The sequence below is a fragment of the Procambarus clarkii genome, chromosome 29 (genome assembly GCF_040958095.1).
Source record: "Procambarus clarkii isolate CNS0578487 chromosome 29, FALCON_Pclarkii_2.0, whole genome shotgun sequence".
NCBI lineage: Eukaryota > Metazoa > Arthropoda > Malacostraca > Decapoda > Cambaridae > Procambarus > Procambarus clarkii.
Genome location: NC_091178.1, coordinates 400,096 through 425,970, shown reverse-complemented (window position 1 = coordinate 425,970; position 25,875 = coordinate 400,096). Strand labels below are relative to the sequence as shown.

Sequence of the window (25,875 nt, the reverse complement as noted above, 5' to 3'; positions counted from 1 at the left end):
TGGGTAGCTTTATCATTTCATAAGAAAAAAATTAGAGAAAATATATTAATTCAGGAAAACTTGGCTTATTAGGCAAATCGGGCCTTGCATAGTAGGCTGAGAAGTGAGTTCTGGCTACTAGGTACGACATATATATATATATATATATATATATATATATATATATATATATATATATATATATATATATATATATATATATATATATATATATATATATATTAGTATATTTTGGTAGCAGTCTTTCCTGTAGACATATATTATTAAATATGACCGAAAAAGTAAGATTAATAATTCTAACACGAATTTTCTCAATCTTTCGTACATTTCTTTTCACTGTTGGAGGTAATTCAAAAATCAATTCTCCAAAATTCATTTTTATTTCTAGTCTTGTATATCTGATCACGAATCAGATCCTGGCGATATTTTATCGTGAAGGCTTGATTCCTTGGTGCTGGGTCGTGCGCTTTAATATTAGTATATTTTGGTAGCAGTCTTTCCTGTAGACATATATTATTAAATATGACCGAAAAAGTAAGATTAATAATTCTAACACGAATTTTCTCAATCTTTCGTACATTTCTTTTCACTGTTGGAGGTAATTCAAAAATCAATTCTCCAAAATTCATTTTTATTTCTAGACTAGAAATAAAAATGAATTTTGGAGAATTGATTTTTGAATTACCTCCAACAGTGAAAAGAAATGTACGAAAGATTGAGAAAATTCGTGTTAGAATTATTAATCTTACTTTTTCGGTCACATATATATATATATATATATATATATATATATATATATATATATATATATATATATATATATATATAATTCTATATATATATAGATATATATATAGATATAGATATATATAGATATAGATATAGAATAATTCTATATATATATATATATATATATATATATATATATATATATATATATATATATATATATATATATATATATATATATATGCGGAAAATCCACAGAGAAATATGAAATGAGGTGAACGTTTCGGCTTGTTAAAGCCTTTGTCAACACCAGACTGACTAAGGAGAAAGAAGGGGAGGATATATAGGCCAACACCTGACCAACCCATCCCTATTAAAGAATTAACCAAAAACAGGTATAGCTTAGCTTAGAATGGTCAAAGAGGATTAAGCGGTCAGAGAATAAGGATAAAAGATTAAAGAAAAGCCTCATGAACACACAATATATGAATATACAATTATAATGAGACATTGTAAGCCTCTCTATCAAAGTTGTTTCTTAAACTGTTGTGCAATATTATAACTTAAAAATGGATCAACTTTGTACATTCCAGTACTAACATTAAGAAGATTTGGACACTGACTGATTAAAGCAGACTCAATCAAATTCCGTTCCACGAAATCCCCACATTTGGTAATGCTTTTTGCCCCATTCCAGTTAATATTGTGATCGCATAAACTCGTATGTAGATACAATGCATTAGACGTTTGGGCAGTTCTAATACTATAAGCATGTTGTGACAACCGCAATTGTAAGGACTTTCCTGTTTGTCCAAGGTACACAGAATCACAATCATTGCAGGGAATCGAATACACACAACCTGCTGTATCAGGGGAGTTTTTTATTAAATTGGATTTGATCGTACTATTAGTGAACACCAAATTTATATTAAGTTTCTTAAAAATCAGAGACAATTTTTCCTCCCCTTCTTTCTCCTTAGTCAGTCTGGTGTTGACAAAGGCTTTAACAAGCCGAAACGTTCACCTCATTTCATATTTCTCTGTGGATTTTGTTATTGTTATTGTTATTATATTGTTATTGTTATGTTAATATGTTATTGTTATTTTCTTATTGAGTTCCTTACACATTTCCTTGTCGTTTGTAGTGATTCTGTCTGCCCCCATCTTCAGTTTCATTACCTGTTCCTTCACTGTTGTTTTTCTCCAGATTTGGCTGTGCAACAATTTAGGTTGAGTCTTTGCCTTGCTTGCTATGTCATTTTTATATTGCCTTTCTGCCTCTCTTGTCACCCTGATGTATTCATTCCTGGCACACTGGTATCATTCTGTGTTCTCTAGTGTCCTATTATTTCTGTCATTTCTCCATGCCCTTGTACTTAGTTGCTTTCCTAGCTTACATCTCTGATTAAACCATGGGTTTCTAATCTGCAATTCATTTTTTTTCCTTTTGGAGTGGGACGAACTTGTCTGTTACCTCCTTTCACTTCTGTGTGATGAAGTCCATTATGTCTTGGGCCGTCTTTCCTCCGAACTCTGCTTCCCAAGTTATGTCTGTTAGAAATTCTCTTACCACCTCAAAGTTTCCATTTCGGAATGCTAGCTTTTTGTTTTCTGGGCCCTTCCTTGAGTACATTAACCCTTCTTCGACCAAATACTCAAACATCATGTACTCTGTGATCACTCATTCCCACGGGGGCTTCGAAACCGATTTCCCTTATGTCAGAGTCATTTAGAGTGAAGACTAGGTCGAGTCTCGCTGGTTCATCATTGCCTATCATTCTTGTGGATCCCCTGACATGCTGACTTAAAAAGTTTCTTGTCGCCACTTTCAGCAGTTTAGCTCTCCAAGTTTCCTTATCTCCATGCGGTTCCTTGTTTTCCCCAGTCTATCCTTCCGTGATTGAAGTCCCCCATGATGAGCAGATGGGATCTATTTCTACAGGCAACAGTGGCTACTCTTTCAATTATAATGTTGACTGCCATGTTGTTTCTGTCATACTCTTGCCTGGGTCTTCTGTCGTTTGGTGGAGGGTTATATATCACTGCTACCACTACTCTTGGACCTCGTATCGTCATGGTGCCTGTAATGTAGTCACTGAATCCCTCACAGCCTGGGATAACCATCTCCTTGAAACTCCATTCCTTTCTTATCAGTTGGGCCACTCCACCTCCTCCCCTCTCTCTCTTTATTACAGTGTAGTTCTGGGGAAACCCTGCATCTGTTATGATTCGTGAAAAATTTGTTTTCGTGAGTCCAATTACGTCTAGGTTCCCTTCTTGAGCTCGTTCCCTAAGTTCACTTGCCTTGATTGTAATCCCACCTATGTTCGAGTATATTACCTTGAAACTGACTCTCTTCTTTCCATCCTCAGTTTATGTTGATTTCACTGAAGTAGGGGGGAAGGGTATGTGTATGTGTGTGTGCGTGCGTGCGTGTGCGTGGGAGGGAGAGAGCAAGAGTGTGAAACGAGACAGACAGACTGGAGCATTGTCGGATACACCATCTAGTGTATTATATACATACAACATTAATGTAAATAACGGCATATTCTACGCCTGGATAATAAACAGGGGCGTGTTCTGAGGAGAGGTCAAGTAGCATGTCGCGGGAGACGGTGACCTTCAGCCAGTCAGCTCCCTCGTCCATCTGTGTTGACGAAAGTGCTCTCTCCTCCCGCACTGGATGCTGCGTCATCACCCTCACCTTCACTCAGCCTACACAGGTCAGTACTCACCTTCCTCCAACTAACACAGGTCAGTACTCACCTTCCTCCAACTAACACAGGTCAGTACTCACCTTCCCTCCAACCATGCTGCAGCCAAATGAGCTACAGAGATGTTAGAAAGAACTTTTTCAGTGTCAGAGTAGTTAACAAATGGAATGCATTAGGCAGTGGTGGTGGAGGCTGACTCCATACAAAGTTTCAAATGTAGATATGATAGAGCCCAGTAGGCTCAGGAATCTGTACACCAGAGGCGGAACTAAAAAAGTCCTGCCTCTCAACGCCCACAAGCACAACTAGGTGAGTACATATTGGTTATAACAAAGAAATAATACAATGTTACTGGGATATTTAACCGAAAATGTTTAATAAAAAAAACTATCCACATTGTGGGAAAAACCTGCTGGGATTGATATAAGAGGAGACTACTAGAGACTTGGACTGAACTAAATTAAAAAATTACTGTCTGCAAATTAATGCCTAGAATCTCTGGCTAGGGTCGTAAATCCTAGCTCCTCTTTTCCTAATGATAGATTGTGGGCTGTAAGGGACAGGTGGGATGAATGGATTAGTTGATAGAAGTTCCAGTCCACCTGTAGACAGGGATCTCACATCAGCTTGCATATTATACAAGGATAAGATTTGATAAATTCAGTTATATGACTGAACACTGGCTCTGTTTAAATCAGAGATTTAAACATACATAGTCTAACCTAGCACCACAAATAACAGCCAATAGGTTCTTATACTATGAACAACAAATTAAATTGTAAAAGTATAATAAATGACTTTAAATGTAGTCTAAGCACTTAACTAAGTACTAGAAATTATTCAATTAAATGAACTTGTATGATAACTTATAAATTAACTAAGCAAGCAATTGTTAACTTAATTTATATATTCAAATATATATGCAGACATATTTAATAATAATAATAATAATAATTTTTATTTAGGCAAAGGTACATACATAAAGAGATTTTACAAAGTTTGTTGGCTTTATAGATAAGAGCTAGTACATACAATGCCTAAAGCCACTATTACGCAAAGCGTTTCGGGCAGGAAAAAACACTACTGACTAAAGCTTAAAACTAATGGGTAAAAAGAAAAAAATGCGTTGAGTACAAATAAAAATAGAGGTAAAAGAGGGGGGAACATTGTTGAAAAAACAGCACAAATACAATTACAAATTTTTACAGAAAATTACATTAAAACAGCGTTGATTTGTAAAAAAAAAAAAAAAAAAAAAACATACATGGGTTGACAATAGAGAGGTAAGGTAGGTTACAGGGAATTTATTAGGTATAGCTTCGTTTTTAACTTAAACTGGTTGAGAGAGGTACTGTCTTTAACATGGTTGGGAAGGTCATTCCACATCCTGGGCCCCTTGATTTGTAGAGCATTTCTGGTTTGATTAAGTCGTACTCTAGGAATATCAAAACTGTATTTATTTCTGGTGTGGTGCTCATGGGTTCTGTTACAACCTTCTATGAAGCTTTTATTTATATTCAATTTATATGATTATGTAGTTAGACATTAAGTCACTGCACATTCTCTCATGTGTATTATACATATATAAAACGCTAAACTATAATGCCAATCCTGATCTCAAAAGCTTCATAGAAGGTTGTATCAGAACCCATGAGCATCACACCAGAAATAAATACAGTTTTGATATTCCTAGAGTACGACTTAATCAAACTAGAAATGCTCTACAAATCAAGGGGCCCAGAATGTGGAATGACCTTCCCAACCATGTTAAAGACTGTACCTCTCTCAACCAGTTTAAGTTAAAAGCGAAGCTATACCTAATAAATTCCCTGTAACCTACCTTACCCTTCTATATATATTGTCAACCAATATCTGTTTTTTCTTTAAAGAGCGCTGTTTGTCGACATAATTGTATTTGTGCTGCTTTTTCATCTATGTTTTCATTTCTTGTTTTCATTCTACTCATTATGCTCAATTAGTATTAAGCTTGTCATTTAAGTTTATCATGCCCGAAACGCTTTGCGTAATAGTGGCTTTAGGCATTGTATTTTTAATTTAATAATAAGCATATATCAGATTCAGATTCAGATTCAGATGTTTATTCAGGTAAGGTATATACATACAAGTGATGTTACATTAATGGATTGATATATAGATAGAGCTAGTACATACAATGCCTAAAGCCACTATTACGCAATGCGTTTCGGGCAAGAAAACATTAATATCTAGAACTTAATACTAATTGAGCATAAAGAATAAAAGATGTTGAGAGCTAGTATGTACTAGCTCTACCTATAAGTCAAACAATCCTTGTAAATATTTATTGTATGTATGTACCTTACCTAAATAAAATTGTATTGTATTGTTGTATTGTAGTCAGCTTGACTGAATCCTTTTCCACACAATGGACACTCATGAGACTTTATTTAAGCATTGCGACTGACTCTTTTTCTGACAACTGGACACTCATGAGGTTTAGTGCCTGGACAAGGACCTGCTGCTCATCTACAATATTAATAAACTTACTGAAATGTGAGGCATAGCCTCGCTTTTTAACCAACAGACAGATTTATAGGATATTAAAGTCACACAAGCATACAATTGGCCAATCATATACCAAATAACCTTCAATATACTTCTCTGCCAGTCGGGGTGCCTGTCTGACAAGGTGCCAGACTGATTAACTCTCTCTTGTTGAGTTTAGGCACGATATTTTGTCACAGCGTTGCTGTATGATGTACTGGTAGCGTTGCTACGTGATTGACCCTGCAGTTGCAGAATAATGATAGTTGCTGAAGATTAGGAATGAAGGTGGAGCCAAGTCACTGTGTGCTCCACTATACACTCCTATTTTATATAAATGTTCTAGGATTTTCCTTGTAGATATTGTCCAGGTACTCCCCCAATTCTAGAGAGTGTTCACTGGTGATAAAGATATTAGATAAGGTGTCCTTGAGCTGGTAATGCTCGCTAAGGATCCGTCACACGTGTTCACAGTTGTCAACAAACGCGTGGTCCTCCTCCGCTATCGTGGACGCTTCTGACCCAGATCCCTTCCCATGCTCCCCGAGCATGGAAGTCTTCTATGAATATTGATTGATTATTTTTACAGTCTAGACTTATGATTGAGATAAGCTGTAATTATAATATAATTTGATATAGGATATAAAGATTATAAGTAGTACTTGATAGTACCACTGATTCTTATTAAGGATTCGATTTTTATCCCTACCGGATATTGAATCAATGTTCCAATAATTTTTTAATTATAAAATCCTTCTAGAAGTTTCTGGATCCATAAGAGATCATGCACAAAGTCACGTAGGCATCTATAGGGCCCTATGCGTACGGGATCCAAGTGGCATTATCTTCTAGGATCAAACTGTATAATGAATTTGTAATGATTCTGATATGATTTTAGATATGATTTTGATATGATACAGAAATTATACATTTCTTAGATGATAATTAGATATGGTGGGTAAAAATTTCCCACACACATTACTGAGGTCTCGAACAACAATAATTTTTATTAGCTAAACGAGTTCTTTTGCAATATGTAATTAGCAGAACCAGAGGTTGTGTGAATATTCCTACAGATATTTAAACAACTTACTTTATTCCTAATATTTCTAACAAAGCCTCTGTCTATTAGATAGGAGAGATCACCTTCAGGAACTACTACACATGGGCCGTGGGCATCCATGTGTTGAGGGCATCTCCCACCTCCTCAGCCAACATCGGTGGTGTGGTGGGCGCCGGGCTGCTGGGCGGGGACGCGGGCGGGGAGGTGGCCTGGGCCTGGAAGGACCCTGCAGCGTGGCAGGTGGGCGTGAAGAACAAGGTGATCATGCCGCACCCGCACACAGAGACCGCCAGCCACGACTTCGTATCCGTCACCTGTCTCGAGGTATGCTTCATGGAATAAAATCATTTATTTTTGTCTAGAAGATCTGTGGTTATTAGATCTTGTTTTATCTGGGTATGTAGTTTGTGACAGTTTAACTTTATACCCGTTGCTCGGTACCGTGGAGTGTGATGAAGTGAGCATGGCTCCCAGCACGTACACCTTCCCTGGACAGAGCCGCGTGGACTGGCAGGACGTGATAGGGCTGAGACTGGTGCTGCGGCAGCCCTCGCCTGTCTGGAGAACCTTCTTCATCGAGGAGATCACCGCCTATCGGGAGCTGCCTCGCCTGCCCCCCTTCAGCGTGCCAATCATCTCCCAAGACGGCCAAGTGGGTAGTATTGTAGTATATTCTTTACTAACAAGTTCAGGCGTACACAGCAGTGTCCTGCTTAGTAGGCATCCATCAGTCTTAGGAGACTATGGAGTTGCACTCTGGTGTCGGCCTGGTCTGGAGTGGTCTCACCAGGGCGCAAAGCCAGGGTAAGTTGATTCGGGGGAGAAGCTGTTACCCAGGCAGCAGGTCACCCCTCTCCAGGGCGCTGAAAGTCTCCAATGGAAAGGCATACGCCAATACGATTGGTTCCAGCACCGTCGCAGGAACTGTGAGTTCCGGGAATGACCTCGAAGTTGGTGAAGAAGGGCACAGGGACCTCCAACCCCGGAGACCGCCGTGGTCGTTATCTTGAGATGATTTCGGGGCTTTAGTGTCCCCGCGGCCCGGTCTTCGACCAGGCCTCCACCCCCAGGAAGCAGCCCGTGACAGCTGACTAACACCCAGGTACCTATTTTACTGCTAGGTAACAGGGGCATAGGGTGAAAGAAACTCTGCCCATTGTTTCTCGCCGGCGCCCGGGATCGAACCCGGGACCACAGGATCACAAGTCCAGTGTGCTGTCCGCTCGGCCGACCGGTCGTGGCCGGAGAAGAACCACCCCATCAAGGGTATGAACGACCCCAGCCTCCTGAAGCAGAGCCTGGGCCACACGACCCTCGGGAGGTGGACGTCCCGGTCCCGCACCTTCGGGTTCCAGACAGATACCGTCACAGCCCCTTTCACCCGAGGCCGGCCTCCGGGTGAAAGTACGCTGTATGCAGTACGCTGTTCTGTATAAACCCCAGCCACTTGACTGGTAGAGTGACGGCCTTGCATTATGCGTGGTCGACGTTCGATCCCCGATGGTCCAAGTGGTTGGGTACAATTCCGTTTCCGCGTCCTCATTTCCTAACTCCTTGTCCTTATATTTCTTGCAAGTGCTTTATAGTTGTACTGTAAAGTACAGTCTTAGCGCTCTCCCCTGATTACAACGTATAGGTCAAGAGCCAGCTATAAGTTCATATATGGAGTCAGGAAAAATATGAGATGCGAATCTAGTCTACACTAACAAACTTTAGGTAGATTATGAAAATATCTTCCAATATCGGTGAGCATATGAAGTAGTAACAGAGCTCCAAGTATATCATACCATTTGGTCTAAAATAGATTAAAACAGGGCATTAAAAGTATAGTTTGAGAAGCAGTTCAGTGAAAATGCTGCTAAAAATACACTCTCAAATTTATTAGAGCATTCGTTCTATTTGCATAAAAAATAAACATTTCATGACTACTGCAAATGTAACTATCATCCAAAAAGTTCCTTCCATTTATATTTTTTCCAAGTATCATTGATCTACATGATCTTACGTCTTCCCTATTGGCCAAAATCTTAATTTTAATCGATAAATTATTTCGATTGTTCATTTCTTAGTCGAATTTATGAACAAAATTTAGTTTATGTGCATCTAGGTGCTAAATTATTGTACCCTTGCAGAGCGAGAAGAGTCAGCAAGTGACGCCGTTGGACCGCCTCATCCAGCAGACGAGGCGAGCGATGCGCATCCAGCAAGATGAATCTTTAGAGGTTAACTATTGCAAAAGTTTTTTTCACATACTGTTTTTTCACTTGTATTTGATTTTTTTTTAGTTTTATCATTATTTATTAATTAGAGTTCTCTCAAGCGCACTCATTTATGGTACTCATATTATGACACAGTAATCATCTTGACCACACTCTGTCATCATCACTACACGGTCATTGTCACTGTGAGCATCTTCACCACACTCTGTCATCATCACTACACGGCCATTGTCACTGTGAGCATCTTCACCACACTCTGTCATCATCACTACACGGTCATTGTCACTGTGAGCATCTTCACCACACTCTGTCATCATCCCAGCAACCACCAGGCAGCACTTGGTGGTAATCTTGGGGGTAGATCTTTCATCGAATCACCTCACATTGTGGGGCCACGTGAGCAACACAAATGCGAACAAGCTTGAATGGTCCCCAAGCCAATATGCAACTGAAAACTCCACACCCCAGAAGGATTCGAACCCAGACAGTCAGGAGCACTATGCACCATGGCGTACCTGATTCCTTAACCACTCGACCACCATGACAGTACAAAAGTCATTGGTAGATTAGGCTATGTCCCCAATGACCCATGGGGATATAGCAGAGTTTTCAGTTGCATATTGGCTTGGGGACCACTCAAGCTTGTTCACATTTGTGTTGCTCACGTGGCCCCACAAAGTGAGGGGATTCGATAAAATATCTATGCCTAAACTTATCACCAAGTGCTGTCGGGTCATTGGGGATATAGCCTAGGCTACCAATGACTTTTGTACAGTTACGGTGGTAGTTTGTTCGCACGCATATATATATATATATATATATATATATATATAGGTATATATATATATATATATATATATATATATATATATATATATATATATATATATATATATATATATATATATATATATATATATATATATATATATATATATATATATATATATATATATATATATATATATATATATATATATTATATATATATATATATATATATATATATATATATTATATTAGTATATTTTTGTAGCAGTCTCTCTTGTAAACATATGTTGTTAAATATGACCGAAAAGGTAAGATTAATAATTCTAACACGAATTTTCTCAGTATTTCTTATGTTTCTTTTCACTATCGATGGTGATTGAAAAATCAATTCTCCAAAATTCATTTTTATTTCTAGTCTGACGCGACGTCTGAACACGTTTCATAATAACTTATTACATTTTCAAAGACTTTACTTTACACACACAACTGTAATCTGTAAACACGCATCCATACTTATACTCGCATTTGGGTGAGGTGATATGGTACAAAAGTTTTGGGTGAGGTGATTGATATTTACACAAGATAAAACACGAACCAATGGGTATAAAAACATAAGAATGGAAGTAACTGCAGAAGGCCTATTGGCCCATAGCATCAACACTTCCTCTTGATGCTTCTATTGGTTCGGTGTCATGAAGTAGGTAGAATATAATTGTGCATTAATTGGCTGTTGATTGCTGGTGTTGACATTTTGATGTGTAGTACCTCATTGATGTCGAGCCGCCTGCTATTGCTGTACGTATCAATGATTTCTGTGTTGTTTGTTAAGATTTCTCTGGTGATGGTCTGGTTGTGAGACGAGATTATATGTTCCTTGATGGCGCTCTGTTGCGTATGAATTGTTAGTCGCCTGGAATGAGACGTTGTTGTCTTGCCTATATACTGAGTTCTTTGGGGCTTACAGTCCCCAAGTGGGCATTCAAAGGCATAAACGACGTTGGTCTCCTTCAAAGCATTCTGCTTGGTGTCTGGGGAGTTTTTCATGAGTAGGTTGGCCGTTTTTTTGGTTTTATAATAAATTATCAATTGTATTTTCTGATTTTTGTTTATAAAGATGACATTCCTATCAACAATATCTTTCAATACCCTTTCCTCTGTTTTATGAGCCGTCGAAAAGACGTTCCTGTAAATTAGTCTAATAGGGGGTACCTGTGTTGTGTTAGTTGACTCTTTAGAGGTCGCATGGCGTTTCACTTTTCTTTGACCCACTTTGACCTTTATAAATTCCCAAGGAATTTGTCGACTTACTGTGGGGAGCACGGGCTACGAGAATAAGAGCTTCGTTGGATGTGGAGTCACTATTTACCAACGTACCTGTGGACGAAACAATCGGGATAATAGCAGACAGAGTGTATCGTGACTCGGCTTGCACTCCTCTTGACATGCCAGAAAGCATACTAAGGAAACTACTTCAAGCCTGTACTAAAGAGGCACCCTTCTTGAGCCCAGATGGTCACATGTATAAGCAAGTAGATGGGGTCGCCATGGGTTCTCCCCTAGGTGTCCTGTTTGCGAACTTCTACATGGGGACCATCGAGCAGAGGGTCTTAGTTGATATGGACTTGAGACCCGTCATATACTGCAGGTATGTTGACGACATTTTTACACAGGTACCTGATGCCAGATGTCTGCAGCAGCTGAAGGAGGCATTTGAGTGGAATTCTGTGTTAGGTTTCATGTACGAGATGGAGAATAATGGGAAGCTGCTCTTTCTGGATGTAACAGTCACGGAAAGGAGCGGAGGCTTCCATACTGCAGTCTACACCAAGGAAACAAACATAGAAATGTGCTTCAATGCCAATAGTGACTGCCCAGACAGGTACAAGAGGAGTGTTGTCAATGCTTACATCGACCGTGCTCTCAGCCACAGCTCAGGATGGAAAGAAGTCGATGAAGAACTCTGTAGGATAAGGCAGGTCCTAGTCAACAATGGCTTCTCTAACGGTTTCGTTGAAGACATCATAAAAAGAATGGTGAAACGCCATGCAACCTCCGAAGAGTCAACCAACACAACACTTGTATCCCCTATTAGACTATTTTGCAGGAACTTCTTTTCGACAGCTCTTAAAACGGAGGAAAGGGTCCTGAAAGACATTGTTGACAGGAATGTCATCCCTACAGACAAAAATCAGAAAATACAATTGATAATTTATTATAAAACCAAAAAAAACGGCCAATCTACTCATGAAAAACTCCCCAGACACCATGCAGAACGCTTTGAAGGAGACCAACGTCGTCTATGCCTTTAAATGTCCACTTGGGGACTGTACATAAGAACATAAGAACAAAGGTAACTGCAGAAGGCCTATTGGCCCATACGAGGCAGCTCCTATTCTATAACCACCCAATCCCACTCATATACTTGTCCAACCCGTGCTTGAAACAATCGAGGGACCCCACCTCCACAATGTTACGCGGCAATTGGTTCCACAAATCAACAACCCTGTTACTGAACCAGTATTTACCCAAGTCTTTCCTAAATCTAAACTTATCCAATTTATATCCATTGTTTCGTGTTCTGTCCTGTGTTGATACTTTTAATACCCTATTAATATCCCCCGGTTATGTCCATTCATCCACTTGTAAACCTCTATCATGTCACCCCTAACTCTTCGCCTTTCCAGTGAATGCAACTTAAGCTTTGTTAATCTTTCTTCATATGAAAGATTTCTAATTTGGGGAATTAACTTAGTCATCCTACGCTGGACACGTTCAAGTGAATTTATATCCATTCTATAATATGGCGACCAAAACTGAACTGCATAATCTAAATGGGGCCTAACTAGAGCAAGATATAGCTTGAGAACCACACCAGGTGTCTTGTTACTAACGCTGCGATTAATAAATCCAAGTGTCCGATTTGCCTTATTACGAACATTTATGCATTGATCCTTTTGTTTTAAATTCTTACTAATCATAACTCCCAGATCCCTTTCGCAATCCGACTTCGCAATCACAACACCATCTAGCTCGTATCTTGTAACTCTATCATCATTACCTAACCTCAGAACTTTACATTTATCAGCATTAAACTGCATCTGCCAATCCTTTGACCATTTCAAAACCCTATCTAGATCAACTTGAAGTGATAGTGAGTCCTCCTCCGAATTAATTTCCCTACCGATTTTCGTATCATCGGCAAATTTGCAAATGTTGCTACTCAAACCTGAATCTAAATCATTTATATATATTATAAACAACAGAGGTCCCAGGACAGAGCCTTGAGGCACTCCACTTACAACATTTTCCCACTCTGACTTGATACCATTTATACTAACTCTCTGTTTCCTTTGGTATAGCCATGCCCTAATCCAGCTTAATATAGCACCCCCAATACCATGAGACTCTATTTTTTTAATCAGTCTTTCATGTGGCACTGTATCAAAAGCTTTGCTAAAGTCAAGGTATACAACATCGCAATCCTTACCACTATCAACTGCCTCAACAATGCTAGAATAAAAAGATAACAAATTTGTTAAACATGAACGGCCATTTATAAAACCATGTTGCGACTCAATTATTAATTTATGTTTTTCAAGATGAAGACGAATTTTATTTGCTATTATAGATTCGAGTAACTTTCCCACAATAGACGTTAGGCTAATTGGTCGATAGTTAGACGCAAGTGATCTATCTCCTTTCTTAAAAACTGGTATCACATTAGCAACTTTCCAAAACTCTGGCACTCTGCCTGACTCTATTGATTTATTAAATATGGTTGACAGTGGGTCACAAAGCTCCTCTTTGCATTCTTTAAGCACCCTAGCAAACACTTCATCCGGCCCTGGGGATTTGTTTGGTTTGAGTTTTACTATTTGTTTAAGAACATCCTCCCTGGTAACTGCTAAACTCGTCAACCTGTCCTCGTCCCCACCCACATAGACTTGTTCGGCTGAAGGCATATTGTTAAGTTCCTCTTTAGTAAATACAGATACAAAATATTTATTAAAAATACTACTCATCTCTTCATCACTATCTGTTATTTGACCTGTCTCAGTTTTAATGGACCTATCCTTTCCCTAGTCTTAGTACGATATAACTGAAAAAACCCTTTAGGATTTGTCTTTGCTTGCCCTGCTATGCGAACTTCATAGTTTCTTTTTGCTTTCCTTATCTCTTTTTAACATTTCTAACCAGTTGTACGAATTCCTGTTCTAAAGTGACCTCCCCATTTTTAATCCTTTTGTACCAAGCTCTCTTTTTACCTATAAGGTTCTTCAAATTCTTTGTTATCCACTTTGGGTCATTAGTATACGATCTATTCAATTTGTATGGTATACTACGTTCCTGTGCTTTGTTTAGAATATTCTTAAATAAGTTATATATTGAATCCACATCGAAATCCCCATTTAAGTCACCTATCGCTGGGTTCATGTCTCGCTCCAAGACCGGCCCACACCCCATACCCAAGCCTTTCCAATCAATTTGACCCAAAAAATTTCTTAGGCTATTAAAATCAGCTTTTCGAAAATCTGGCACTTTAACAGAATTTTCTCCTACTGGTCTATTCCATTCTATGCTAAATCTGATTTCTTTGTGATCACTGCTCCCTAGCTCACTCCCTATTTCGATGTCATTAATTTGCGTTTCCCTGTTAGTTAACACTAAATCTAAAATATTATTTTCCCGTGTTGGTTCCTTAATGTGTTGCGTAAGAAAGCAATCGTCAATTAATTCTAGAAAATCTTCTGCTTCACTATTCCCTGTTTTGTTCAACCAGTTTATTCCGCTAAAATTAAAGTCACCCATGACATAAATACTGTTAGCTCTAGATGCTCTAGATATTTCATCCCATAGATGCTTTGCTTCCATTCTGTCTAAATTTGGTGGCCTATATATTACTCCTATTATAATATTATTAGCTTTTTCGTTTAATTCAATCCAAATAGTTTCTGTGTGTGGCTCAGTTTTGATTCCCTCTTTGAGACTACATTTCAAATTGTCCCTAACATATATGGCTACTCCACCTCCTCGTCTAATATATCTATCTGTGTGAAATAGTTTAAATCCATATATTTGATATTCAGCTAATAGTTCTCTATTTTCTACATTCATCCACGTTTCGGTAAGTGCAATAATATCTATTTTTTCTGTGCAGACAAGAGCATTTAATTCGTTAATTTTATTTCTTAGACTTCTACTGTTAGTGTAATATACCCTAAGTGAATTGTTATTTTGCGGACCTTCTCTTTCCCTGATCGTTTTGCCAATTCCTTTCTCCCACAAACACATACTTTTATTACCTCCTTCCTCCAAATCAATTCCCATACCTCTATCTACTAACAGTTTAAACCCAAACAAACACCTCTAACCACTTCTTCTAGCGAGTTCGCAACAGCAACAACCCCAGCTCTCGATAGATGCACCCCATCACGAGCATACATTTCATTTCTTCCATAGAAGTGTTCCCAGTTGTCTATGAAAGATATTGCATTTGATTTGCAATATCTTTCCAGCCGGCAATTGACACCAAGTGCCCTCGATATCCATTCATTTCCCACTCCCTTTCTTGGAAGAATGCCACATATGATCGGGATTCCTCCCTTGCTCCTAACTAACTCTATGGCTGTTTTATACCTCTGAATCAGTTCCTCACTCCTGACTCGACCAACATCATTTCCTCCCACGCTAATGCAAATAATGGGAATTTTATCTTTCCTTATCTCTTTTTTAACATTTCTAACCAGTTGTACGAATTCCTGTTCTAAAGTGACCTCCCCATTTTTAATCCTTTTGTACCAAGGATTAACTGTAAGTTCCAAAGAACTCAGTATATAGTGTCAAGGTTCACCCCCTTCCTACCTGTGGTTGGGGTCGTCCGACGGGTCTTAGCCCCTCAGTACCAGGCGCCACTGCTCGCCCTTGGGCTCTCCCAGTCAACTAAAGGCTGACCTTATCTATACCCCTAGCGAGTGGAGAGGTTCAGGTCTACCTGTGACACACCTGAACCTGCCCGTCCTGACACTGGGACGCTCTCTCTCTTGGATATCTGGTCTGCCCAGGTCACCAGCTGGGTGTTTATACTCGTGTCCCAGCAACACATCATTGGTCTCCTTAGTTATCTTACTTAAGGATGCAATGTCACGTGCAGTGCAAGGTGTCATAAATGGTCTCACTCAAAAATATAGCCCAAGAGAATGGAGGCTCACTTAAACTCATCAGTTAGTTTAAAAGTTTACTGAAGAAAAGGTATATATATATACATATAAATTGCATAAAGAAATGTCTATAAGTGGAATCGTCTGCTGGTGGCAACACTCCTCACGACACGTCTCTGGCAACATGGTCAGCTGATGGCTCCAACTGTCAAAACAGCCGGGGCTCTCCCCGCGCCTCTGACAACATGATCAGCTGGGCGTTTCATAGTTCGTTGCTGGCTCCTTGCAAACCAGCTACTACCTCCAGGATCACTAACATCACCGCATCAACACATTTATGTTCCACCACTATCAAGCCTACATGAGCTCTTGACTCCTAGCCTAACACTCTGTCACTTAGACAATAAAATGATAAGTAGAAATGTTCACAATATATAAAATACCCTAGCTCGCCTAGATCAAAAGGGTAAAGGGAGGGACAATTATCTACCTTACTTCATTCCAACCACAAAGCTGAATCCTCCTCTGTTGAGGAATGTTGAGGTTCCTGGTCCTAGCTTCTGGTCTCCCGTCGATCAGTTCCTACACACAGGTTCCTCCGTCGTCCTTGTGGTATCGTGTCCTGGCCATACTCACTCCCGACAGGTACTGCCTTCCTCCTCCTCTTCTCCGGGCTACTGGAGACAGGTACCTCCGTCGTCGTCCTGCACTCTCACTGGCACTGCCGACTCTTGCAGTCCAGCTCAGTTCCCTTCGCCTCACTGCCAGTAGATTCGGCCCGGCCGTAGCTTCTCACTTGATATGTGTAACGCGGTCGGTCCGCTGGGCGTCCCAGACGTCTCCAGCCTCCACGTTCGTCCCTGCTGCAGACTCTTGATAGAGCTCTTGGCTCTCTAATCCGGTCTATCCTTGCTTCTGGGTACTCCGCGGATCAAGGGTGGCCTCCCGGTCTGTCTGCCGTATCGAAGTGATGCTTAAATCTACTGGTAAGGGCTCTCTAACCTTTAGATCAGGAGCTCACTTGAGTGCGTCCTCACTCTAGGGCGGCTTGTGACGTACTCTCTCTCCCACCCAGGCGCCAGTGGCCCCGAGAGCCCTCCGCCTCATCACGTCACACCACCCGAGGGCTCTCGTCATTGGTCACTTCCGGCACGTGACCTCACCTGGTCAATCAGGTGCCGGGAGGAGTCACGACGTCTTGGTGGGAAACAGAATGGACTGTCGCCACCTTGTGCCCCAAAAGGCGTAAGCCCCTTGCATTATCAAACTTAACTGGCCATTTTACAGCCAGTTTAATCACGCTCCACGCTTTTCCACACATGAAAATGTTCCCTGATCATCAGAGAATACTCAGGTTACGGAGATATTACTCTTTTAAGCTGGGAAGGAAGAAATATAGGGGTGGGACACCGTCACATACCCCCTCCCCTTAAAATAAGAGTCATATCTGATCAGTGCACACGGTAAAGGGCATCTGCCACTACATTCTCTTTTCCCTTATCTCTAACCAATATTCCTGCAGAAGCAACGCCCATCTCGTTAACCTCTGGTTTGAATGCTTCATTTTGTATAGGAAGGTCAATGGGTTATGGTCAGTGAATACTAGTACTGGTTGCACACTTCCTCCCACGTACACATCGAAATGTTGTAAGGACATGACCAGAGCTAGGGCCTCTTTCTCGACGGTACTGTAGGCGTGCTGGTGTTTTACAAACTTTTTTGAGTAGAAGGCCACTGGTCTGTGTACCTCGTTCCTTTCTTGGACCAACATGGCTCCTATTCCAACGTCACTGGCGTCGACATATAGTATGAATCTCGCCGAGAAGTCTGGGGATATCAGAACAGGGGCCTCTGTCAGCAGGCTCTTCGTCTTTTCAAAAGATTCCTGGCAGGCCTTCCCTCCACTTTCATCTCTTATTCTTGGACAACATCTCCGTCAGTGGGTGGGCTATGGTGGAAAAATTCTCACAGAACCCCCTGTAGTAGCCTATCATTCCCAGATACCGAAGTAATTCCTTCCTTGTTCTGGGCACGGGGTACTCCTTGATTGCTGTCACCTTCTGATCAACCGGGGTCACTTCTCCTTATCCTATAATGAACCCAAAGTACTCCAGACAAGCCTTTCCAAACTAGCTTTTCGCTAGATTCACTGTCAAGTTCGCTTCCTCAAGCCTTCTGAATAATTCCTTGAGTTGGACCAAGTGTGTTTCCCAACTGTTGGCGTACACCACGATGTCGTCTATGTACACCGTGCATCCTTCGGCCCCCCCAAAGCACCTCATTCATCATTCTCTGGAAGCAACAGCCGCACCTTGTACTGATATAGCCCATCCGGCGTGACGAAAGCAGAAATCTTTCTGGCCTCCCTGGTCAATGATATCTGGTAATATCCTTTCAGGGGAACGACCTTCGACTCGTACCTGGCGTTGCCTACCTGGTCGATACAATCATTCACGCGAGGCATAGGATGAGAATCCGACACGGTGATGGCGTTTACTTTCCGATAATTCGTACAAAAACGGTACGTCCCATCGCTCTTCCTTACCAACAAACAAGGCGAACTCCACTCACTATTACTGGGCTCTGCTAGGTCGTTCGCCAGAAGATATTTCACTTCTTTCCTCAATAGCTCCCTCTTCTCCGGGCTGACCCGATATGCACTGTGCTTAATTGGCCTACCACCTCTCACTTCTATTTCGTGTATCACACTCCTGTGGCGTCGGGGCACGTCCGTGAAAATAGATTCATTCTCTCTAAAAATGGTCATAAAATCGGCCCTCTGCTTCCCTTTCAGATGTTGTAACTTCTCTCCGTAGCTTCTTAAACTCTCGGTGTTAGAAAGATGAGTGCCATCAGCACGGGCTCATTTTCCTTCTTCCTCTGGAAATTCTTGGTTCAGTCTCATACACATAACTGCTCTCCCCTCTCCTTCTGGTCGCATCGTCCCGTTCCTATCGGTGGCCTTTCCTTCTTCCTGGAAATACGGCTTCAGACGATCTATATGAAACACTTGCATCTTACGGGATCGGTCCGGCTTGCTGATTTCATAGTTCACTTGGCCTATCCGCTTCACAACCCTGTATGGTCCTTCGAAACGCGGTTCAGTCACCTTGCTCTTTCTGAGTAGCAGCACCATCACCCGGGTCCCAACATGAAACTCCCTTTGGACGGCCTTCCGATCATACCAATCGGACATCTTCCTCTGGGCCTTCCTCAGATGCTTTCCTGCTAACTTCTTCGCACTTCCAAGTCGTTCCTTGAATTTATACACATACTCGTCGACTGATTTCATGGCCACTCCCGACGTTAGCTGTTCCTTCAGCATCGATAGGGGACTACGCACCTCGTGTTCATACATGAGTTGAAACGGTGAGAATCCCAGAGACTCTACCACTGCGTCCTGTATCGCAAATAACGCCAGATACACGGCCTCATCCCATTCTGTTCTTTGTTCGGTGCAGAACACTCTTAACATGGTCTTCAAGGTCGAGTGGAACCTTGCGATTGCGGTCTGTAGGGCGAAGACCGAATCTGGGTTATCCCCCAGCTTGCAATAGTTTGCCTAAACCATCTCGATTGGAACACACTCCCACAATCAGTCTGAATCTCTTTGGGTGAAACGCAGCACGGAACTCCGCTCAAATGTTCCGTGCTGCGTTTCACTTACGAGATGGAAAAGGATGGGAAGCTGCCCTTTCTAGATTTAACAGTCATGGAAAAGAGCGGAGGTTTCCACACTGCAGTCTACACTAAGGAAACGAACATAGGAATGTGCCTAAATGCCAAAAGCGACTGCCCAGATAGGTACAAGAGGAGTGTTGTTAACGCATATTAGGTACAAGAGGAGTGTTGTTAACGCATATGTCGACCGTGCTCTCAGCCACAGCTCAGAATGGAAGCAAGTCGACGAAGAACTCTGTAGGGTAAGGCAGGTCCTAGTCAACAACGGCTTCTCCAATAGTTTCGTCGAAGACATCATAAGAAGGCCATGCAACGCCATGCAACCTCTGAATAGACAACCAACACAACACCTATACCCCCTATTAGACTATTTTACAGGAACTTCTTTTCCACAGCTCATAAAACGGAGGAAAGGGTCCTGAAAGATATTGTTAATAGAAACGTTATCCCTAAAGACAAAAATCAGAGGATACAACTGACGATTTACTATAAAATCAGAAAAACGGCCAGCCTACTCATGAGAAACTCTCCAGACACAAAACAGAACGCTTTAAAAGAGACCAACGTCGTCTATGCCTTCAAATGCCCTCTTGAGGACTGTAAGCTCCAAAAAACCCAGTATATAGGCAAGACAACAACATCTCTTTCTAGGCGTTTAACGATGCATAAGCAACAGGGCTCCATTAAGGAACATATAATCTCTTCCCACAACCAGACCATCGCCAGAGAAATCCTAGTAAACAACACAGAAATCATCGATAGATACAGCGATAGCAGGCGGCTTGACGTTTGCGAGGCATTACACATCAAGAAGTCAACACCAGCAATCAACAGCCAATTAATGCACAACAATATTCTACCCACCTCAAGACTCCGCTCCAATATAGAAGTATCAAGAAATATGGACCAATAGGCTTTCTACAATCACTTCTATTCAATACCCATTGTTTCGTGTTCTGTCTTGTGTTGATGAAATTAATACCTTATTAAATACCACCTCACCCCATCCACCTCACTCAAATGTAGATATAAACAAATCGGAGATGTGTAAGTTCTATTCAGTTGTGTATGTTTAAACTAAAGTCTTTGAAAATGTAATAAGTTTTACGAAACGCGCTCAAGTGTCACGTCAGACTAGAAATAAAAATGAATTTTTGAGAATTGATTTTTGAATTACCACCAACAGTGAAAAGAAATGTACGAAAGATTGAGAAAATTCGTGTTAGAATTATTAATCTTACTTTTTCGGTCATATTTAATAATATATGTCTACAGGAAAGACTGCTACCAAAATATACTAATATGTATATACATATATATTTATATATTAATTTGCTTTTTTACCTCCAGGGCGAGCTGTCAGGCGGTGGCTATGACCTGGGTACCTTACAGTATACCTGACAGGGGCTTCATGCAATAACAAGCGACGTTCTCTGTCACTTCAGACAATAAGAGAAAGGTGAAGCCTAGTGAGAGCTGCAAGCAAGATGTGAAGTTTAGCGAGGGTAACAATGACAACGAATGATTGGGACGGTTTATAAATGGCGAAGTGCCTTAGTAACAATAACACCTGCACTGACTTAAGTATATGGTGAAATGGACAGATGACCCTCGTAACGATAAATCTTTGAATAATGCAACAATTTTTCTTGGCTTCTTATTTCTACTTTCGATATTTGTAATTTGACAAGGTTCTATCAGACCCTTTCTCCAATTGTTCATAAGTTTATTTAGCTCTCTGGTCTTTATTAAAAAGATTGCTCTTTGATTATATTCTCGCTATTTATTGCTTTGAGTTTATAAATGTTGAAAATCATTTACCATTTATTAAACTAATTTACAAGATAATTTAAGCTAAAATTGATTTTTTAATATCCTTAACGGAACCTGAACATAATTCTAGGTGCAATGGTAACTTTAAATTGTAAATGGGTTCAAGTGACACTGTAGTGTTTCATTAGTTGTTATCAATAACACTAAGTGGATTAAGTGTAGTTAAAATATCTCAGTGGTCCAGAGAACTTATTACCTTCAGGTATACAACTTATTATTAACAATAAAGATAGCGTATTGCACTGTGGATCAATATTCCTGTGCGTTCTATGTTAATAATTTTAAATTCATAGCTTCTATTAAAGCCTTACGCGTTGTATTGATAATGTGGACCAGCAGAGATGCACTGAGAAAACGTATTGGAAATGTTTTTAAGAATTTAGAAAAAAAAAACGTGTTTACTATCGACTGTACTAAACTATTTACTGTACCTAACAAATTTGGCAGCTTAAAACACTAATACGGTCAAACTACAAAACACAGTATTAGGAAATGTTGAGTACGTATTACTATAATAGAATACACCAATGGAAAACTAGCAATGTTTTCGAACGAACACACACACAATGTTACAGACCACCGCCGGCACTCGGATGGTAATCTTGGGCATAGCATTTTACCAAATCACCTCATTCTTTGGGGCACACGTGAGGAACACAAATGCGAACAAGCCTGAATGGTCCCCAGGACAATATCCGAGTGCCGGCGGTGGGGTGGCTCAAATAGCTTCGGCTATCACCTCATTATGTCCGGTCGTGATGGTCAAGTGGATTAAGGCGTCTTGTACATACCAGTTGCGTTGCTCCTGGGAGTATGGGTTCGAGTCACTTCTGGGGTGTGAGTTTTCAGTTGCATATTGTCCTGGGGACCATTCAGGCTTGTTCGCATATATATATATATATATATATATATATATATATATATATATATATATATATATGTCGTACCTAGTAGCCAGAACACACTTCTCGGCCTACTATGCAAGGCCTGATTTGCCTAATAAGCCAAGTTTTCCTTAATTAATATATTTTCTCTATTTTTTTTCTTATGCAATGATAAAGCTACCCATTTCATTATGTATGAGGTCAATTTTTTTTATTGGAGTTAAAATTAACGTAGATATATGACCGAACCTAACCAACCCTACCTAACCTAACCAAACCTATCTCTATAGGTTAGGTTAGGTTAGGTAGCCAATAAAGTTAGGTTTGGTTATGTTAGGTAGGTTAGGTAGTCGAAAAATAATTATTTCATGAAAACTTGGCTTATTAGGCAAATCGGGCCTTGCATTGTAGGCTGAGAAGTGCGTTCTGGCTACTAGGTACGACATATATATATATATATAAATATATATATATATATATATATATATATATATTATATATATATATATATATATATATATATATATATATATATTTATATATATATATATATATATATATATATATATATATATGTCGTATATATATATATATATATATATATATATATATATATATATATATATATATATATATATATATATATATATATATATATATATATATATATATATATATATATATATATATATATATATATATATATATATATATATATATATGTCGTACCTAATAGCCAGAACGCACTTCTCAGCCTACTATTCAAGGCCCGATTTGCCTAATAAGCCAAGTTTTCATGAATTAATGTTTTTTCGTCTACCTAACCTACCTAACCTAACCTAACCTAGCTTTTTTTGGCTACCTAACCTAACCTTACATATAAATATAGGTTAGGTTAGGTTAGGTAGGGTTGGTTAGGTTCGGTCATATATCTACGTTAATTTTAACTCCAATAAAAAAAAATTGACCTCATACATAGAGAAAAGGGTTGCTTTATCATTTCATAAGAAAAAAATTATAGTAAATATATTAATTCAGGAAAACTTGGCTTATTAGGCAAATCGGGCCTTGAATAGTAGGCTGAGAAGTGAGTTCTGGCTACTAGGTACGACATATATATATATATATATATATATATATATATATATATATATATATATATATATATATATATATATATATATATATGTCGTACCTAGTAGCCAGAACTCACTTCTCAGCCTACTATTCAAGGCCCGATTTGCCTAATAAGCCAAGTTTTCCTGAATTAATATATTTACTATAATTTTTTTCTTATGAAATGATAAAGCAACCCTTTTCTCTATGTATGAGGTCAATTTTTTTTATTGGAGTTAAAATTAACGTAGATATATGACCGAACCTAACCAACCCTACCTAACCTAACCTAACCTATATTTATATGTAAGGTTAGGTTAGGTAGCCAAAAAAAGCTAGGTTAGGTTAGGTTAGGTAGGTTAGGTAGACGAAAAAACATTAATTCATGAAAACTTGGCTTATTAGGCAAATCGGGCCTTGAATAGTAGGCTGAGAAGTGCGTTCTGGCTATTAGGTACGACATATATATATATATATATATATATATATATATATATATATATATATTAATGTTTTTTGACTACCTAACCTACCTAACCTAACCTAACCTAACTTTTTCGGCTACCTAACCTAACCTAACCTATAGAGATAGGTTAGGTTATATATATATATATATATATATAAATATATATATATATATATATATTATATATATATATATATATATATATATATATATATTTATATATATATATATATATATATATATATATATATATATATATATATGTCGTATATATATATATATATATATATATATATATATATATATATATATATATATATATATATATATATATATATATATATATATATATATATATATATATATATATATATATATATATATATATATATATATATATATATATATATATATATATATATATATATATATATATATATATATATATATATATATATATATATACGACATATATATATATATATATATATATATATATATATATATATATAAATATATATATATATATATATATATATATATAATATATATATATATATATATATTTATATATATATATATATATATATAACCTAACCTATCTCTATAGGTTAGGTTAGGTTAGGTAGCCGAAAAAGTTAGGTTAGGTTAGGTTAGGTAGGTTAGGTAGTCAAAAAACATTAATTCATGAAAACTTGGCTTATTAGGCAAATCAGGCCTTGCAAAGTAGGCTGAGAAGTGCGTTCTGGCTACTAGGTACGACATATATATATATATATATATATATATATATATATATATATATATATATATATATATATATATATATATATATATATATATATATATATATATATATATATATATATATATGTCGTACCTAGTAGCCAGAACGCACTTCTCAGCCTACTTTGCAAGGCCTGATTTGCCTAATAAGCCAAGTTTTCATGAATTAATGTTTTTTGACTACCTAACCTACCTAACCTAACCTAACCTAACTTTTTCGGCTACCTAACCTAACCTAACCTATAGAGATAGGTTAGGTTAGGTTAGGTAGGGTTGGTTAGGTTCGGTCATATATCTACGTTAATTTCAACTCCAATAAAAAAAAATTGACCTCATACATAATGAAATGGGTAGCTTTATTATTTCATAAGAAAAAAATTAGAGAAAATATATTAATTCAGGAAAACGTGGCTTATTAGGCAAATCGGGTCTTGCATAGTAGGCCGAGAAGTGCATTCTGGCTACTAGGTACGACATATATATATGTATATATATATGTCGTACCTAGTAGCCAGAACTCACTTCTCAGCCTACTATTCAAGGCCCGATTTGTCTAATAAGCCAAGTTTTCCTGAATTAATATATTTACAATAATTTTTTTCTTATGAAATGATAAAGCAACCCTTTTCTCTATGTATGAGGTCAATTCTTTTTATTGGAGTTAAAATTAATGTAGATATATGACCGAACCTAACCAACCCTACCTAACCTAACCTAATCTATATTTATAGGTAAGGTTAGGTTAGGTAGCCAAAAAAAGCTAGGTTAGGTTAGGTTAGGTAGGTTAGGTAGACGAAAAAACATTAATTCATGAAAACTTGGCTTATTAGGCAAATCGGGCCTTGAATAGTAGGCTGAGAAGTGCGTTCTGGCTATTAGGTACGACATATATATATATATGTATATATATATATATATATATATATATATAT

General features: G+C 38.6%; 1 protein-coding gene across 4 annotated transcripts in view; it reads left to right on the top strand.

Moving 5' to 3' along the window:
* LOC123764932 (nicolin-1) overlaps positions 1–21,712 on the top strand; it is a 28,801-nt gene extending 7,089 nt beyond the window's left edge. The window contains exons 2-6 of one of the 4 annotated variants that reach the window (XM_069333215.1): positions 3,301–3,452; positions 7,099–7,353; positions 7,478–7,681; positions 9,162–9,251; positions 21,209–21,712. In XM_069333215.1, coding sequence (XP_069189316.1) covers positions 3,330–3,452; positions 7,099–7,353; positions 7,478–7,681; positions 9,162–9,251; positions 21,209–21,259 — 723 coding nt within the window. In that variant the 5' untranslated portion in view covers positions 3,301–3,329 and the 3' untranslated portion in view covers positions 21,260–21,712. Of the gene's footprint in view, positions 1–2,941; positions 3,453–7,098; positions 7,354–7,477; positions 7,686–9,161; positions 9,252–21,208 lie in introns of those variants that run through there. The other 3 variants (XM_045753121.2, XM_045753122.2, XM_069333216.1) reach the window with 3 other exon arrangements.
* The last annotated feature ends 4,163 nt before the right edge of the window (positions 21,713–25,875 follow it).